Source organism: Theropithecus gelada, chromosome 6 (assembly GCF_003255815.1).
Source record: "Theropithecus gelada isolate Dixy chromosome 6, Tgel_1.0, whole genome shotgun sequence".
Lineage (NCBI taxonomy): Eukaryota > Metazoa > Chordata > Mammalia > Primates > Cercopithecidae > Theropithecus > Theropithecus gelada.
In genome coordinates, this window is record NC_037673.1 from 380,616 (window position 1) to 399,399 (window position 18,784).

General features: G+C 54.2%; 1 protein-coding gene across 1 annotated transcript in view; it reads left to right on the top strand.

The window, feature by feature from the left end:
* Positions 1 to 18,784, top strand: part of CEP72 (centrosomal protein 72) — a 35,753-nt gene that overhangs the window by 8,210 nt on the left and 8,759 nt on the right. Inside the window, exons 3-9 of the mRNA XM_025388166.1 lie at positions 451 to 643; positions 4,846 to 4,954; positions 9,883 to 10,061; positions 12,400 to 12,612; positions 14,346 to 14,647; positions 15,799 to 15,934; positions 17,090 to 17,286. Of these exons, the coding sequence (XP_025243951.1) occupies positions 451 to 643; positions 4,846 to 4,954; positions 9,883 to 10,061; positions 12,400 to 12,612; positions 14,346 to 14,647; positions 15,799 to 15,934; positions 17,090 to 17,286 (1,329 nt within the window). The remainder of the gene's footprint in view (positions 1 to 450; positions 644 to 4,845; positions 4,955 to 9,882; positions 10,062 to 12,399; positions 12,613 to 14,345; positions 14,648 to 15,798; positions 15,935 to 17,089; positions 17,287 to 18,784) is intronic.

The window sequence follows — 18,784 nt, forward strand, 5'->3', positions numbered from 1 at the left end:
TGACACCAGCTTGGGAGGCTGCTCCAAGTCAGATGCGGACCCTGCCCAGGCTGCACCCAGTGCTGCCTCCTCTTTCCCCCTTCCCAGGCCTCAGCTTTCTCATCTGCGAAGGGCAGACCCTGACAGTTCTCACCCTGTAGAGCGGCGTGTGGATTAAATGGAATTGTGTGTGTAAATCACTCAGCTTGGTGCACACTGAGGCCTCAGTAGAGATTAGCTGTGCTTAGTTGCATCACGCCATGGCACATGTGGCTTCCCTAAACGATAATCTCACCGCATGAGGCCCAGAGAACTTCATAGATGAGAACATGCTTCATTTTTCTACTTTTCCTGTAACGACATGTGTTTATTGCAAATGCGTTTAGTTGGTCAGTGTGTGTTGCTGGCTTATTTCACTGTGTGTTTCTTTTTAAAAGTGTGAACGAATTCACTGTGTTTTCCTGTTGACAGGGCATCCAGTACCTGACTGCATTGGAGAGTCTCAATCTCTACTACAACTGCATCTCCTCTTTGGCAGAGGTGTTTCGGCTCCACGCCTTAACCGAGCTCGTGGACGTGGACTTCCGGCTGAACCCGGTGGTGAAGGTTGAGCCTGACTACCGCCTGTTTGTTGTGCACCTGCTCCCCAAGCTCCGGCAGCTGGGTAGGCGTTAGGCAGGGCCGTGCGCATGCTTCCGCCCCGCGGGGTGTGGGAGTCGTCGTGGGTGTCTGTGTGCTCAGCGTCACGTGCTTGGTTCCTCCTGGAACCAGGAGTTGGTTTTCTACGTGGATGGCTTGAGTTCCTGCAGACACACAGCTCTAGTGGCCCTGTGTCTAGACAGGACAGGACTGGAAGGTGAGCAGCCTGGGAAGGCGCAGGGCTGGGGCCGTGGGAGCACAGCCCTGGACCAGGCTGCTCTGTCCTGTTCCGGCGCTCCGCGTCATGGCTGTTGGACTTGGGCATGTTCCGAACATCTCCTGTCCTGTTTCCTCGCATAGCCGCCAGGCGTCACCTCAGGTGCAGCTAAACAGCAGGACGCTGCCTGGTTCTACCCCACTTGGAAGCACACAGGACAAGCAGCTCATTGTCCCCGACACCTGCCGCTGGGACAGGGTCGGGAGGGGACCTGAAAGAAAAGGGTTTCCGTGACAGTCTTGTAGGCAGAACTTCCAGGGCCCCCACAGCTGTGCCCAGTAGGGAGGGTCTCTGGGTTGGGGCAGCTGCAGGTCACCTTCCCGTCTGCCTCCTGCCTCCCCAGAGGTATCGTTGCTGTTGCTGTGAGCACCTGGTGGTGACTCTGCTGACCCTACCCCGAGTCACAGATCCAGGAGAGACAGCTGGGGCCTCAGCCCAGGGGCACACTCCAGAGTCCATGGGGGAAGAAGAGGATGCAGGGTCTGTTACCTCAGTCCTCCTGTGTGAAGTGGGGGGATAAGAATGCCGTGTAGACATGTCGTGGTGGGGAGACCTGAGTTCATATCTGTAAGCTCCCAGACTGCCCGGCATGGCCAGGGACCTATAAACGTTCACTGGTTATTTCTGTTGTTAGGGTCAGACCTACCATGCACTGCTGTTCAAAACCTGCCCCTCCTTCTGAACCTAGGACCTTATCAAAAACAGAAGAATCACAGAGTCCCGACTATCTTGTTAGAAAAAAAGACCAACAGAATCACAGAGGACGGAACACTTTCCCCCACCGCGAGTGCCCTGAACAGGCTGTTTTCCACGGCCGTGGGGAGCGTTCAGGTTCTTTTAGAGAACTGAGATTCTTATGTCAATTTCAAGTAAACAGCAGCTGAAGGAGGCCCCGCAGCTGAAGCACGTCGGTGGGTGATGTGCCCGGCCCCTGGGTACTGTCCATCGTGTGCATTGGGACTGAGGGCCAGCTGGGATTTTGCCACCCACCAGATGAACACCCAGCGGACCTCACCCTGTCAGCCCTGTGAAGTCCGTGTGATGTCAGTGAAGCTGCACACAGGAGGTGGGAAAATAGGTGGAGGAACGCCTGAGCACCTCAGTCAGTAGACTGGGTAGGCCGTCTTTGGCCATCGTGGAGCCCATGTGGTGCCTTGTCACCTCATCACAGGGAGGACTGGCCTGTGGTGTCTTAACGGTGACGTGATCACACGTGTTTGTAAATGGAATTCTCATATTTTATTTTATATTATTTTTGAGACATAGTCTCGCTTCATTGCCCAGACTAGAGTTCTGTGGCGTGATCTCAGCTTACTGCAATCTCCGCCTCAAGCAATACTCCTGCCTCAGCCTCCCAAGTAGCTGGGATTACAGGTGCGTGCCACCATGCCCTGCTAATTTTTGTCTTTTTAGTAGAGATGGGGTTTTGCCATGTGGGCCCGGCTGGTTTCGAACTCCTGGCCTGAAGTGATCCGCCCACCCTGGCCTCCCAAAGTGCTGGGATTACAGGCTTGGGCCACTTAGGCTGACCAAATTCTAACAGTTTACACGGCACTGCTTTGCTGCTTGGAGAAGTTTCTGGAGGTGCTGGAAAGAGCTGTCTGTCAGCATGCAGCACACACACCCTCTGTTCCCCGTTTGGTGACAGTGTAGGTTAGTGGTATGGATTGAAATCTGTTTAAAGGAGTCCTCTTGTGAGAATGCCCCCGTCTGCCACAGTTTGACCATTTTTTAGTAACTAATGATCAAAACAATTTTTCTCTGACCTTCTAAAAGTGACTTGAGGAGCTGACAGTAGGCCTGGGTCTTGGTGGACTTTGCTTCTGCAGGAGCTCAGCCACCCTGGGCACTGGGGGCTGTCAGTTGGCAGTGGAAGGAGCATCGGATGGGAGGCCAGTGACTGGGGGTGCGTTTGCTGCTCTGCAAAGGCTGGGAGGCGCTCAGGGCGTCTCTGTGGCCAAAGTGAGACCTAGCTCCCAGCATCTCTGTCAGGGAAGACCCTGGCTCACCCGCTCATGTGGCAAGTGCTGGGCCCTGGACAGGCCCTGCTGCTGGCCTTCCAGAGCCTGAGCAGTGTGGATAGAGCTCTGTGCTGCAGCTCTTGGCAGCGAGGAGCGCTTCCTTGGGAGCGTGTGGCGCATGCGTGGTGTGGGCGCCTGAGAGCCTGGCTGTGCTGCCTGACACTCTTCCGACTAGAATGGTGCTGTGGCTTTCACAGTGGACCCCCCAAGACGCAGTGTCTGTTTCCAAACCCAATGAGGATTTCACTGTTTAATTGTGAGAGACATTCACGGTGGACTCCCCGAGACACAGTGTAATTGGGAGAGGATTCACGGTGGACCCCCCAAGATACAGTGTAATTGTGAGAGGCGTTCACAGTGGACCCCCCAAGACGCAGTGTAATTGGGAGAGGTTGGGGGGAAAAGCGCCTGTTTTGTGGCGTTTATTTGGCTGATTAACCAAGTGACTCATAAACACTTGAGTTTGGCTGTTTCAGAAGCTGCTGTCCTTACTCTGTGTAATTTTTGGAATCTTCAGTTCTAAATCATCGCCTCTGTCATCCAGGTTTTAGATTCAGAATCTTAGTGTTTCTACAGAGAAGGAACACAACAGTCTTCCTGCACACGACAGATGCTTCCAGCAGTGGTGCTGGCAGTCAGAGGCGCTGCGGGAACCCGGAGGTGCTGGGCCCCGGGACGGCCTCCCGCCCCGCATGGTGCCTCCCGGAGGGGGCTCAGTCCTTGGCTCCATGTGGGTCATGGAAAGGCCCTGGTGGTGGAGGAGGCAGATAGCAGGGGCCTGCGTGTGAGGTGGAGGCAGCATTTGGGGAGACTGCGCAGGCAGGAGAGGCTGGGTTTGGGGTGGAGGTGAGTTTGCATTTGGCTTCAGACATGCCGCCTTAGAATTTATACAACAGTCCAGAGAAATGTTCTTGGAGTGCGGGATTTGAAACTGACTCAGAAGTGAAGCAAAGTCTTGGTGGGCAGAGAGCTGTGCGTCGTTAGTGCGGGGCGGGTGAAGGCCGGGGTGGAAAGGTTGCAGGAGGGCAGGTCTCCTGGCGCCCGTGTCTCCTGGGGGTGTCATGTGTGCCGGTGGAGAGCGCCCCAGGTTGCAGAGGCCTCTGACTTGGCACCTTTGTGTGATTTTCAGAACTCCTCAGTTTTTCTGCTTTGAACATTATGTTGTGCTGTTACTCATTTCTTACTGTAATTATGTAGTTTTTGAGGTGTGCTATAGGCTCAATGGAGGCAGCTGGGAACTTGTCACAGATTTAACATTACGAGTAGGGGCTAAGATGTGTTGCAAGTTCCAGAGCGCTCAGGTTGGAGGCCTGGGGACCTTCTTATCTCCAGGGATTTACATAAGGAAGCTCCAGAAGTTCTGGGTGGGAGCCTGGTGGTCCCGGGGATGCGTGTCCGAGGTCTAGCCCTAAGCACAGACCCTAAAGGCCCCCTGGAAGGTGCAGCCTCACGAGCCGGGCGGCCTCCCTCCCTGGAGGCTTCTCTGGGTTACCCGAGTGTGACTTAAGAATCCCACCTCACACCCGGCGTGCACTTTAGAGAAAGGGTGTGTGTATGTATATGCATGTGTGTGTGTATACGTGTGCGTACGTGTGTATGCGTGCATATGTAAGTGTATATGCGTGAATGTGAGTGTATGTGAGTGTATGTGAGTGTGTGTGTGAGTGTGAGTGTGTGTGTGAGCTTCATCCGTGTGCGGCTGCTCCTCTGAGCAGCAGTGAGCTCTGAGGGGCAGGCGGCCTCTCGGCACCACGCTGGGCATCTCCGGAAAGCTGTGGGACCACCAGAGCCCAGCATTCCTGTACTAGGTCAGCGGGAGCAGGGCTGGCCCTGAGGGGATGGACACCCTGCCCTGTGCAGATGCCCCAGGGTGGACGCAGCCGCCCACCGCTTGCCACCTGCGCAGTCTTCTGTGGCCTTTTCTTCTAGACGATCGCCCCGTGAGAGAGAGCGAGCAGAAGGCTTCCCGACTGCATTTTGCATCAGAGGACTCACTCGACTCAAAAGAGAGCGTCCCAGCTTCTTTGAAAGAGGGCAGGTATGAACAGAAGTGCCGTGGATGCCCAGAGTGTTTCTGACTGGCCTGCTGTCAGGAGGATTAACTGAACGTCGTTCGCTGTGTGCCAGTCCTCCAGGGGTGGACGCCAGGAGGGAGGAAAGCAGAGCCCGGCTGGTGGGGACTCAGTGGAGGTGGGACGGGGCCTCTCTCCCGTTCTCCGCATTGCTAGGAGTTATTTCTAATATTGAAACTGTTGACTAAGGTGATATGTGTGAAATCAACCCAGGAAAGGGCTTGTCATGTCCCTCTTCCCACGGCTGCAGTTCTCACGTCTGTGGTCGCCTCTGCTTGTAGCTCTTGCTTCAGTTACTTTCTTAGCTGTCCATCCAGCCAAATCCCGTTTCTGGCCATGAGCACATTCAGCAGGACCCACCTGCCTGGATAGAGGAGGACTCCTTCCTCCTCCACCTTTTCTGTGACGGGGCTGGGATGCGCCCTCCTGTCTCCCTCCCCATGGCTGGTGCTGGTGAGGCCACCTCCGGGGACCATGGGCGTGTGTGTGAGCCGGGCCTGCTTCCCCTTGCAGCCCCAGCCCTGCTGCCTGCATTTCTGTGTTGGGTTGATAGTATCTACGTGTATCCCAAAACCCTAGAGAGACTTTTTTGTTTATGGGTTGATTCAAGGGGCAGAAATCAGGGGACTCTGTCTGCGTCGCCGTGGGAAGTGGTTGGATTATACACTTTCTTGAGCGCTGTTTGTCTTGTCTGAAGCTTTTACTCAAATCATTTTTTTTCTTGTGTGAGATGCTTTCACTCATTTTAAACTCCTAGTGCAGGGGTCAGTCAACCTTTTTGTGTGAATGTTTTGGGCCCTGGAGGCTGTGTGACCTCTGTCCCATCTTCTTAGCTCTGCCTTGCAGGGCGGAGGCAGCCATTGGCAGTATGGAAGCCAGGACGCTGTGCCCGTAAGATGCCTGCCCACAGCGCAGGCAGGGGCCCGATTTGGGCCATTCTTTGCTGACTTCTGTTCCAGTGTCTCCGAAATGGCTCTGCATCCTCAGGATCTCCTCTTCCCTCAGATACCCGCCCTGCAGCCTGCACCCACCCCATTTCAGACCAGACCAATTGCTGCCTGGACAGCGGCACTCTAGTACCCGCACCTTCTGCTCATGCGAGCCGTGCGGGAGAAGCTGTTCCGTGCCCCTCCTGGCTGCTGGTGGTCTACGCAGCTGCTGGCGTTGTCTGTCTCGGAGGGCCTCCCTCCAGCCTTGCTCTCACAAGCCGTCGTCCCCTGTGTCTCTTCACAGAATCTCTGCTCCGTGCCTGTCTCTCTACAGGTTTCCCCTTCTTAGAAGGACACCAGTGATCGTGGATCAGGGCCCACCTTAATGGCCTCATGGTAATTTGATTGGCTCTGTAAGACCCTGTTTCCAAGAAAGGTTGCATTCCGAGGCACTGGGCTAAGGACTTCAACATGTCTTTGGGGCAGAGGGTGGGGGGTGGCACAGCGCCAGTCCTGACACCTGGAATCCTGCACGCTGGCTGTCATCACTTGTTAGTTCCATGAGGTTTTCTTGTGGATTCTTTGTCATTTTTCACATAGAAAATCATGTCATCTGTGGACAGTTTTATTCCTTCCTTCCGAATCTGTATACCTTTTATTTCCTTTTCTTGTCTTACTGCCTTATCTGGGGCTTCCAGCATGAAGTTGGGAAGTCTGGTGAGAAGGAACGTCCTTGCCTCATCCCCAGTCTTGCTGGGAGCATCTGGTTTCCAGCGTAGCCTTGCGTCTGCTGGCCGTGGACGATGGGTGCTGTCTTCATGTGGAGAAGCCTCCCTTCTTCTCCCAGTTTGCTGAAAGGATTCATCGTGAAAGGGTGTTAGATTTTGTTAAATGCTTTTTCTGCGTCTATGATGTGATCTTGTGATTTTCTCCTTCAGCCTGTGGCGTGAAGGATTTTCAAACGTTGAACCGGGCCAGGCACAGTGGCTCACACCTGTAATCTTAGTGCTTTGGGAGGCCAAGGTAGGCAAATTGCTTGAGGCCAAGAGTTTGAGACCAGCCTGGACAACATAGCGAGACTCTGTCTGTAAGAAAACTTTTTTTTTTTCAATTAACTGGTTATGGCGGTGCGTGCCTGTAGTCCCAGCTACTTGGGAGGCAGGAAGACCCCCTGAGCCTGGGAGTGTGAGACTGCAGTGAGCTATGATGGCACCACTGCACCCTAACCTGGGTGACAGAGTGAGACCCTATCTGTAAGAGAAAGAGGAATAAATGTTGAGCCAGCCGTACATACCTAGAATAAATCCTACCTAATTGTGGTATGAATTCTGTTGGATTGTTGGATTCAGTTTGCTGATTTTTTTGTTGAGGATTTTTGCATCTGTATTCATGAGAGATGCTGGCCTGTGGTTTTCTTGTATTGTCTTTGGTTTTGGTTTTAGGGTCATGCTGACCGCATAGAATGAGTTAGAAAGTCATCTCTCTGCTTCCATCTTCTGGCAGATACCGCAGAGAATTGGTATAATTTCTTCTATACAGTGAGCCCATCTGGCCTGGTACTTTCTGTTTTGGAAGGTTATTAACTTGACTTGATTTCTTTAATAGAGCCCTCTACAGTTTGTCTGTTCTGGCAGATTGTTTCTTTCAAGGAATTGGTCCACCTCATCTGAGTTGTCACGTTGGTGGGCACAGATGTGCATCACATTCTTTCGTTTCCCTTGTAATGTCTCTGGGATCTGTGGTGATAACCCCCCTCTTTCATGTCGGTTATTCGTGTCTTCTCTCTTTTTTCTTAGTTAACATTTCCTTTGCGTGTTACAGATTTTGAACTTTTGGATTAAGGCTGCTAAACCTGTACATGGAACTCAGGCTGGCGTTTCCACAGCTACTCTTCAGCTGGCAGAGGGGCGTGGACGCGGCAGGTTAGAGTGTCAGTCACGGTCTGTACTGAAAGCTGGCTGTTTTCCTGCACAGTTGCTAGCTGGGTTCTGAGTTCCAAAAAAGCTCATTCTGATACGTTTTCTTGTTTTTTATGTAGTTGCTTTTTATGGAGTGCTAGAATTTGGAGCTCTTTTCTCTGCCATTTTTTGCTGACACGACTCCAAATACATTTTTATTCTGATTTACGAGATCGTTTCAAATTTTTTCTCTTTTATTGTAATACACATAGGAATAAAGGAAGCACTTATTCCGCGTGGTTGGAAATGCTGTGTTCTAGTAAAAAAATACCTTATTAGTATTTTACTTGGCTTCAGATTTACTTGTATTAAAACTTTACAGTAGTATTTGATTGGTGTAAAAGTCACAAACTTCACAGAAACTGATGAAAAGAAAGGGAGTAAAAGTCTTCCCCCACCGTTCACGCTGCTGACCGTGACCAGCAGCAGCGTGTGGGTGCACTTTCCTGCTTTCTCAGGGTGCGTGCAGACACGGAGCGCCACTTCACGTAAGATTACTTGTCGTACCACACGCGACTTTAACCTCTAGATGATGAGAACAGAATATTCTTCATACCGAGTGGCACAGACACGAGGGTTAGTGATTGACACGCCCCCGGGTCGTCTTTGTGGACGTTCACAATCATTGTGTCCTGGCATGAAAGCCTCAGTCATGGATTTTCTCACTTGAGATTGTCCACAGTTCCCGTCTTTGATCATCTGAAGAATGAATTATCATGGAGATGAGAGTTCAAGATGACGTGGGTCAACGTCCGTATCACACAGAGGAGGTGGGGGACGCTTACGGAACTGTGCTCAGTGTCGGGCTTCAGGGAGGTCTGGCCCCAGGACCCAGGCCCCCTTCTTTGTCCAGCGCTCTGGAGAACTCAAGTCACAGGCCCCGGGGAGTGGGACTGGCCTCGGGTGGACCAGGTGTCGTATCATGAGCCGCTCACAAAAGCAGCGTTCCTGGTCACTGCCCTTGGGTTTGTTTTGTGTGGACATCTCTTAACTGCCTTCGTTAGAAACAAGGTCCCCTTTGAGCACATTCTCCTCTGTATAGAGGGTCACCATGCCAAGGTGGGTCGTATTGTGACACACCTCCGATTTCAGCCATTATGGAAACATTTTCCCTGAATGTGAAAGTGGGCATTTGGAACACTTAACTTTCTTGATCACGTGTATCTCCTTGTGGATATGCTAGGAAAAGCGTAATTTGAATTTTAACCTGCCAAGACATAGCAGAACAGAACCTTCCAGAACTTTAATTTTTGAACCAATCCTAGTGGTGTTCTGTCCAGTGCTGGGATTTGGCCCAGTCCTGGTGGGGTCTGTCCAGTGCTGGGATTTGGCCCAGTCCTGGTGGGGTCTGTCCAGTGCTGGGATTTGGACCAGTCCTGGTGGGGTCTGTCCAGTGCTGGGATTTGGCCCAGTCCTGGTGGGGTCTGTCCAGTGCTGGGATTTGGACCAGTCCTGGTGGGGTTCTGTCCAGTGCTGGGATTTGGACCAGTCCTGGTGGGGTTTGTCCAGTGCCGGGATTTGGACCAGTGCTGGTGGGATTCTGTCCAGTGCCGGGATTTGGACCAGTGCTGGTGGGGTTCTGTCCAGTGCCGGGATTTGGACCAGTCCTGGTGGGGTCTGTCCAGTGCCGGGATTTGGACCAGTCCTGGTGGGGTTTGTCCAGTGCTGGGATTTGGACCAGTCCTGGTGGGATTCTGTCCACTGCTGGGATTTGGACCAGTCCTGGAGGGGTTTGTCCCGTGCTGGGATTTGGACCAGTCCTGGAGGGGTTCTGTCCAGTGCTGGGATGCTGTCATGTTATCACGTGACCTGGCCGTTGCTCACCAGTCGTCCTTGGTGAGTCCCTCTTCAGCATCACCGCAGTGGAAGCAACAAGACCCGCTGCCCCATGGTTGCACCAAACTGCTCCCCTCGGAGACCATGCAGGTATTTTCCTTCGCGGGGTCTGTGTGGGCCGGAGTGTACGGCTGGCTTGAGTGATGCGGATGCATTTGCTTTTCCTTACAGACCGTGCCGCCCCAGAGCTAAGTGCACCGAGGCCTTGGCCAAGCAGAGCCTGGTCATGGACGCGGATGACGAGGCAGTCCTGAACCTCATTGCAGAGTGCGAGTGGGATCTCGGCAGGCCTCCCGGGAGCACGAGCTCCAGCCAGAAGGAGCGTGAGGCTGACTCTCGTGGTTCCCAAGGTGCGCTGCTCACCGCCAGGAGGCCAGTGGGGCCACGGGCTCTGGGACGTGGTTGCCACTGGCCTTGGAGTGCACAGTTGCACTTTTCGTGGGACTTACCTTTAAGGGTAGGATCTTCATGATGTCTTTGTGTGCTTTCGAATGCCAGCCATTTGGACTACAGATTTATAAAAGGACAAAGTTAACGTACTTGAGTATAGTCATACTGCATGATGGGTTAAATTGTGTCCTGAGATCACGGGAAAAGGCAAACTGTCTACAATAGACAAGAAGCCTGGTGTTCTGTGGCAGGTGGGGCTGACGTCTGCGGCAGCCGCAGGGGGCAGAGTCACTGAGCTTGTGGGAAACCCTGAGCTCAGGCTGCCGCGTGTAGACCTTCAGATCCCAACACGGGTGTCACGGAGACTCCATCGCCCGGCAGTGCCGCCCTCCACTGGGACGTGCTGATAGACTTTAGCTTCATTTATTCCACCTCCATTGTGAGTTTCTGAGAACTTTTCATGGAAGCGACAGGTGGAGACCTGAGTTTGGGCTGAAATCTTAGGTTCATCTGTGCCAGGACATCTGCCCTGTGGCAGCAGTGCCCGAGCCGCATCCTTGCCAGCACTGGGTGCTGAGTCCTTTAATCCTAGCTCCTCTGTCAGGGGGTTGTGGTACCTGCTTATGGCTTTAATTTGCATCCTGCTGCTGTTGAAATACTGGCCGTGTCTGTCTCTTCTTTTCTCTCCAGGCCTGCCCACCTTTGTTCTGGGGTTGCTTCTCTTAGTATGGAGTCCTAAGAGGTCTTTGTGGTTTTGACACAAGCCCTTTCTCAGGCACAAGTGCTGCCAGTTTCCTCCCTTCTGTGGCTTGCCTTTTCATGTTTGGAACAGTGCTTTGAAGAGCACAAGTTTTAATTTCAGTACAGTCCAGTTTATGAAGAGCACAAGTTTGTTTTGTGTTTTGTTTTTTTCGAGGTGGAGTTTTGCTCTGTCGCCCAGGCTGGAGTGCAGTGGCGCGATCTCGGCTCACTGCAACCTCTGCCTCCCGGTTTCAAGTGATTCTCCTGCCTCAGCTTCGCGAGCAGCTGGGACTGCAGGCACCCGCCACCACACCTGGCTAATTTTTGTATTTTTAGTGGAGATGGGGTTTCACCATGTTGGCCAGGCTGGTCTCGAACTCCTGACCTCAGGTGACCCACCCACCTCAGCCTCCCCAAGTGCTGGGATTACAGGGTAAGCCACCACACCCGGCTGAAGGGCACAAGTTTTAATTTCAGTACAGTCCAGTTTTTGAGTGCTTTCTTTTGATGGTTTGGGCTTTTGTGTGCCCTGTAAAGGAAGCTTTGTCCACCGCATGATCATGAAGATTTTCTCCCGTGTTTCCTTACAGTTGTCCCATAGTCTTAGTGTCTAGGTGTACAATTCACTTTTTGGAGCTTTTGTGTGTATTGTGAGTTAACGAGTCAAGACATTCCCCCTACATGTACAGTTGTCTGTTTGTATCCATTGGTTTTGAATCTCTGGAGTCAACCAACTGTGGATGAAAACTATTTGGAAAAAAGCAAAAAAAATTACAATACAGCAATTAAAAAATAATACAGTATAACTATTTACACAGCATTTATTTATTCTGTATTTTTGTAGAGATGGAGTCTTGCTATGTTGCCCAGGCTGGATTCAAACTCCTGGGTTCAGGCGATCCTCCTGTCTCAGCCTCCTGAGCCTCCCGGACTGCCGGCACGCACCACCGTGGCCAGCTACGGTAGCATTTATGTTGTGTTATGTATCGTAAGTAGGCAAGAGATGACTTAAAGTACACGGGAGGATGTGTGCAGATTATACACAGATACGCCATTTCACGTAAAAGAGTTGCATGTCCTTGACTCTTGCCATCCCTGGGGGTTGCCCGGAACCAGTCCTCTGTGGGACTGAGGAATGACAGTACATCCAGTTGTTCTGTTGCCTGTCATTTACAGAAGTACATTCAGTTGTTCTGATGCCTTTTGTTGAAAAGACTCTTTTTCCTCATTTAGTTACTTGACACTTTTGACCTGAGACTGTCTGGACTCTGTCTTCTGTTTTGTGCATCATTTTGTCTGACTTTGCTCCACTTCATGCGGCTTGATTCTTGCTGCCTTGTCCTGAGTCACGCAGGCGAGTGGTGCCAGTTCCCAGTTCCCAGCTCTCCTGTTGTTAGGAGTCACTGTGGATTCACTCCGGTGTCACCAGTATGTGATTAACCCCTCAGTCTAACAGATATCGTATGCTATTCAGAAGCTTAAAATGTAATTTTTAATGAAATAAAAATTTTACAATATTTTATGAAATATTTTATTTACAATATTTTAATAAAACAGAATCCAGACATCTATTGAGCCCGCAGTTGGTACAGTACCAGTGTGGGGACTCCGGGAAGCAGGGCCGCGAGACAAGGAGGAGCAGCTGCAGAGGTTGCCGTCTGGAGAAGACACCATGGAGCCGGCCCTGTGGAGAGTTCCCGCCACCTTACGGAGCAGAGCTGGAGGCCTCCCGGCCTCCCGGGCCACACATGTACTTCACCCCAGACCCAGGTACTTACACGTGTCTTAGTCTGTTTTCTGCTGCTGTAACAGAAAACCGCAGACTGAGTAATTTATGAAGAACAGAAGCTTATGTGGCTCGTGGTTCTGGAGGCTGGGAAGTCCAGGAGCACAGTGCTGGCACCTGGTGCTGGTCCTCCCGTGGCACAGGTGGCAGCAAGCTCAAGACAGAGAAATGGAGCCAGGCTCATCCTTTATTAGGACCCCAAACCTGCAATACAGCATTCCTACCTCCCTGAGGGCTGGCCCTGTGACCTGATCACCTCTTAAAGGCCCTCCACTTAATACTGTTACAATGGCAATAAGTTTCCAACTTAGGAACTTTGGGGGATTCCTTCAAACCGTAGCAACATGAAATCCCTGTCAACTTTTATTCCCTTCAGTTCCTTTTTAAGTAGTTAAATATTTTTCACAATGTTTGCTTTTACTATGAAATTTCTCCTGTTCTCTTTGTATTTGTTTGTGGAACCCTCCAAAATGTCTTTGGAAAGAATGCAGCACATTGAAAGTTATAATCCATTCATGGTTTAGATTCATGGTTGGTAAATAGGTGCTTTTTCTCTGCACGTGTGTGTATGCACACCCTCCCTCTTCCCTACCCTCACCCCTCACCAACGCACACACACTTTCTTTTATGTGTATGGGCCTAGGTTATGGCTGTAACTACATTTTGAAAATCAAAGGCGAGAAAAGTTAGCCGAGAGCGTCACGTGATACCATGTGATGCTCACCTGTGTGGAGTAAGTATCAGAAAAGCTCCTGCCGCAAGCAGACTGGACACAGTGGCTCACGCCTGTAATCCCAGCATTTTGGGAGGCCGAGGCAGGCGGATTATTTGAGGTCAGGAGTTTAAGACCAGCCTGGCCAACATGGTGAAACCAGGTCTCTACTAAATATAGAAAAATTAGCTGGGCATGGTGGCAGGCACCTGTAGTCCCAGCTACTCAGGAGGCTGAGGCATGAGAATCGCTTGAACCCGGGAGGTGGAGGTTGCAGTGAGCCGAGATGGCACCACTACACTCCATCCCAGGCAACAGAGCAAGACTCCATCTCAAAAAAAGAGAGAAGCCTCGTCTCGAGTGACCCTGGCACCTCCTGGAAGCTTGCTCGTGCCCGGCTGGTGAGGAGCAGGGGACTAGCCAGGTCGTCTGTCAGCCGCTGCAGGACGTGGTGGGTCATCTTGAGTTGTGCAGGCTGTGGTGGAGGCCAGGGCTGTGCCCGTTTGGTGCCTTCTCCTGCCTTCATTGTCCTTCCACAGACAAGTTCACCCTCCCCTGGGGCTTGTGTGTCCCGGGGCCTTCATGGTCAGCACTGTGCACAGGACCCACCACTTTATGGACCGTTGAGTCTGTCGCCTGTCTTCAGAGATGGATGTGTCCTTAGATGTTGTTTGGAACGCTTTGTTGAAGCATATTGCATGTCAGTCATCACGGGGTGGACACGCTGAGCTGGGCGGTCCCTGTCTGCTTCATCCAGACTCCCCCAGAGTTCGCGTGTTAGCACGTGTGCTCCAGTGTGCCCCTTCCTCCCTCGGCGTGTGTCTTTGTGCAGGTGGACGGATGTATATATGCACGTGGATGGGTATGCATGTACATCTGTAAGTGCGTGTGTGTGTCCGTGTGCGTATGTACATGGGCACACGCATGCCTTTTAAAAGTTACAGTGCCGAACACTGCACCCAGAGAATTTGGCCTGACGCGGGCCCCGTCCTCTCTGTATTGCAGACTCCGTGGATACTGAGGACTCGGCCTCTTCTCAGAAGTTGGATTTGTCAGCGGAAATGGTGCCTGGTTCCCTGCCAGCCCCCGGAAAGTGCAGGAAGCGAAGAATGCCTGGTGGAAGATTCCAGGCATTTTCGGACCAGGAGGGTCTCGGCTGCCTGGAGAGAACTCACGGGTCCTCCGTGGCCGAGGAGAGCCTGAGCAGACAGAACAGCTCAGGAAGCAGGAGTGGGAGGACCTTGTCTCAGCCTGAGGCCTCAGAGACTGAGGAGCAGAGGTCTCGGGGCATGACCGACACCAGAGAGGTGAGAGAAGGGCTGAGGGGCAGAGGCCCACGGTGCCCTGTTCCTAATGTGGGGGTGGTACGGCTTTGGCAATGCCGTGATTACGCCTATGGCACTGGCCGTGTCCCAGGATAAAGGGAACCATCACACTTAGGTTTCCAGGGCGCTTGCTGCTGGGTTTTGTTGGACGTGTGCCTCTGTGCCACACGTTGCCCCTGCAGTGCTGTTCTGAGTGGAAGCCTGTGGTGGAGAGGGGGGACTCTGCCTTACGGCGTACGGGGCGTTTGTCTCCAAAGTTGGAATCGGGCATCTTGGCCGGCTGAGCCACTGATGACCCTGTCGTGAAGGGAGGATCCTGGAGGTCGTTGTGATGAGAGACCAAGTTCCTCCATCCTCAGGGTGGCCTAGAGGCCGGGGGGACAACTGGCACAAGCCCAGTCAGAGGTGTTGAGACACACCTGCTGTAGACACGCGCGCAGACCCCCCAGAGGGGAACAGGCAGGGGCTGTTCACTTGGTGCTTACCACAACGAGGGCTTCAGACTCCCGGGCAGGCAGAGGAGCGGGAAGGTGCGGAATTGTGGGACGGGGAGGGAGGCATGGCTGGAGCTGGAGGCGGCTCCCTAGCAGCACGGGGTGGGGGGTTCTAGAGCTGGGTGGGGCGTGTTTGACGTCCCCGGCAGGTCCTGAGCTGGAAGGGAGGCAGAAATGGGGGAGGCGGGTGGTCTGTTTCAGGGTTATTGTTTGACTCTGGGCCGTTGCTGGGGACAGCGTCTGGCACGCTGCCAGCCTGACCGTGGGCGCCTGACCGTGGGCTGCTTCCAGGGCGGCTCCCTTTCAGCGCAGGCTCCGACCATGGCCTGGGCGTGTCTTCCGCTTCCCTGTCTGGGTTGAGGGAAGGAGTCTGGGGCCTGCTTGAGTTGGGAGTGTGTGGGCCCCGTCCTGTTGTGTCATCGAGACCTCACTCATCCAGGACCGGTGCACCTGGCTAAGCCTCACTGGGCAGGCACTGCTACGCCGCCCTCCACCTGGCTCAGGGCTGGGGCCTCACAGCACCTGCCCTCCCCTCTGTGGTGCGAAGGCATCGCAGGGTGTGCTCGGGGCACCTGCTGGCATTCAGGACCTCAGTTACCACACTGACTCACTGGCCTCTTGATTTTGTTTCCATCACAGCCATCTCCTGGGTCACGCTCGGCTCTACCCGGGAAGAAGACGACCCTGCAGGCGGCACTCCTGGAGACGCTCTTGGACCTGGTGGACAGGAGCTGGGGCGGCTGCAGGTCCCTGCACAGCAACGAGGCATTCCTCAGTGAGTCAGGGTGGCCGCTGCTCTTGCCCTCCAGGCAGCGTCTGTGTGGGTTCTGGGGTCCTCTGCATGTGGTGACCTGAGAGTCATCTCAGCCCCAGGTGTCCTGTGTCCCCTCCCACACCTGGGCCCTCCCTGGCAGTCTCCGCCTCTCACAGTGGCCAGGGCTCTTGGGAGGCACCACATGGGCCTGGGCCTGTGTGTCCCCCGCTGTGGTCTGGGGTGTTGGGGGACCTGTGACCTTGTTTTGCTCAAAATGCTGTCCAAAGGGGCTTGGTTCTGAAGGTTGTGTTCACGTGGGGATTTGGAGTTTGGAAGCTGCTCAGCATCTTCTCCCCTGACGTGGACATGTGGCCTGTGCTGGGCCTGGACTGCAGAGCTTTTGGTCGGGGTGGGGCCCAGGAGGGTGGTCCCTCCCCAGAGAGGACTTGGGTCTGTTTGATTCTGCCAGGCAACCCGTACATGAGCACAATGGGGCCTCCCTCATCCGGGGTCACACTGGGAGACCAGGAGATGCCGCGTCCCTGGGGCACCTTCTCTTTGTCCTGCAGCCTGGGGTGTGGCTGTGTGTGTCCCTCAGGAGCCTTGCCAGTATGCTCTCCCGGCAGACCCTGGGCACAGCTCTGAGCTGAGTGCCCCTCGCAGTGTCGTAGCCCCTCAGCTCCTAGAATGAGGACGCCCTGCAGTCGAAGCCCACCCGGACCCCAGCCCCGTAAACCTCCCCTCTCCCTAGGCTGGTGTCCTGCAGGAGCCTCCTGAGCTTGTCGTTGGTGGCAGGGGGACTGTCCCAGGCCCAGGCCACTGTCCCAGTGTGGGGTTGCCAGCTGGCGTCCGCACTGTGGTTTCCACACAGGGGCGGCTGGTGCTTGTGGAAGACGCAGCAAGTTGCAGCGGTGCCACTGAAACCTTGAGACGCAGCGGCCCCTATTTGCCCCTTTTCTTGGGGTTACCTCTTCTCTTTCTTCAGTTCCCACCCTGCCCGTGTGAGGACGCACAGAGCCTGAGGTGGTTTTGTGGCGCCAACACCCCGTTGCCCCCTCCCTGCCTGCCGTCTTTTTGAAGCATCGTCTGTGAGATTCAAAACATACTGAGCTGATTTTGTTTATATGTCATCTTTTAAGCCTGAGTGCTAATGTAATATTTGATTTTCACTCCTAGCTCAGGCAAGACACATCTTGTCATCTGTTGAAGAATTCACAGCGGCTCAGGACGGCTCTGCGACAGTGGGTGCAGACGTCGGCTCCCTGGCTCTGGAGAGTAAGTCCCTGCAAAGCCGCCTTGCTGAGCAGCAGCAGCGGCACGCCCAGGAGATGAGCGAGGCGACAGCAGAGCTGCAACGCACACGCCAGGAGCTGGTGAGCCCGCCCTGGCGCCGTGTCTGTGTCCACGTGACTGGGGGAAACACGGCTTTGACTTCCAGGAACGAGGGCAGCTCCTTGAGGCCACATTGTCCCAACCGCCATCTCTGCAGCCCCACGTCTGCCCTTCCTGCCCGGGACCCGGCCACCCCCAGGAACGTGGCCTGCCCTGTCTCACAACAGACCTGGAGCACTTTGGAGACAGCCGTGGCGCTGGCCACCTTCTCTCCTTGGAGGGGCTGGGCTGGGGAGGCGGGCAGGGGTGACGCCAGCTGGAGACGATCTTTAGACCCCGTCCTCTGGCGCAGTCTCCCCCGTCCCCTCCCGAGAGGTCCAGTATACCAGGTGATCGCAGGGTCCCTGCTGCTGCCCTGCCTGTGCGTCCTCCCCTGGACCACCGGGCGCTGCTGGGCGCTGTGGGAGCCAGGCCTGGATGTGACTTTGTCTTGCTGACCCGTCTCTCAGGGCCTCGAATTGGAGACAGCTGAGGCCACTCTCCTTTTACGAAGGAGATGACGGCCAGTGTTCCGTGGTGAGCTGGGGCTACAGGGCAAGTTACCCCAAAATGAACAGCTGAAAACCCACGTTTATCCCCTTGGATTTCTGTGGGTCGGGCCTGAGGCTCGGCTCAGCTCAGCCAGGCGCGTCTGGCTCCGTCTCAGCCGTGGGCCAGGGCCACCGTCTCGTCTGAGGCCTCATGGGGCAGGATCCTCCCAGGCTCCCTCCACACTGCAAGGGCCTCCCCATGGGCTGCTGGCATCCTCAGGACAGGGAGCTGGTGGTCAGAGAGCCACACCCAGACAGAAGCCGCCCTCCGGGAGTCCTGGTGTGAGGGCAGAGCCATGTGAGGAGGTGCACACCCAGAGGGGCCTTGTTAGCCTCTGTAAAATGGGAGTGAAGTCGGCCCGGAACGGCTTCGAAAACTGCCTCTGAACTTACCTGACAAGTACATACTATCTGTTTCATGGGAACCTACATCTCAGAGATCCCACACAGCGCTTCCTCTTTAGAGAAGAAAAAGTACAGATGACAAAACAACACAGGCAGTCTCTGATTAAAGGCACGTGCCCTGCCCACCCCCACCCCCGCCCCCGGCCGGGTCTGGAAGCCTCAGCACGTGGCCTTCATCTGGAAGCCTCTGTTTCAACACACGTGGGTCCCCATCCCCCTGTCCAGAAGCCTCAGTATTTAAACACACGTGGCCCCCGTCTGGAAGCCTCTGTTTAGACATACGTGGCCCCCCATCTGGGAGCCTCTGTTTAGACACACGTGGCCCCCGTCTGGAAGCCTCTGTTTAGACACACGTGGCCCCCGTCTGGAAGCCTCTATTTGAACACACGTGGCCCCCGTCTGGAAGCCTCTGTTTAGACACACGTGGCCCCCCATCTGGGAGCCTCTGTTTAGACACACGTGGCCCCCGTCTGGAAGCCTCTGTTTAGACACACGTGGCCCCCGTCTGGAAGCCTCTATTTGAACACACGTGGCCCCCGTCTGG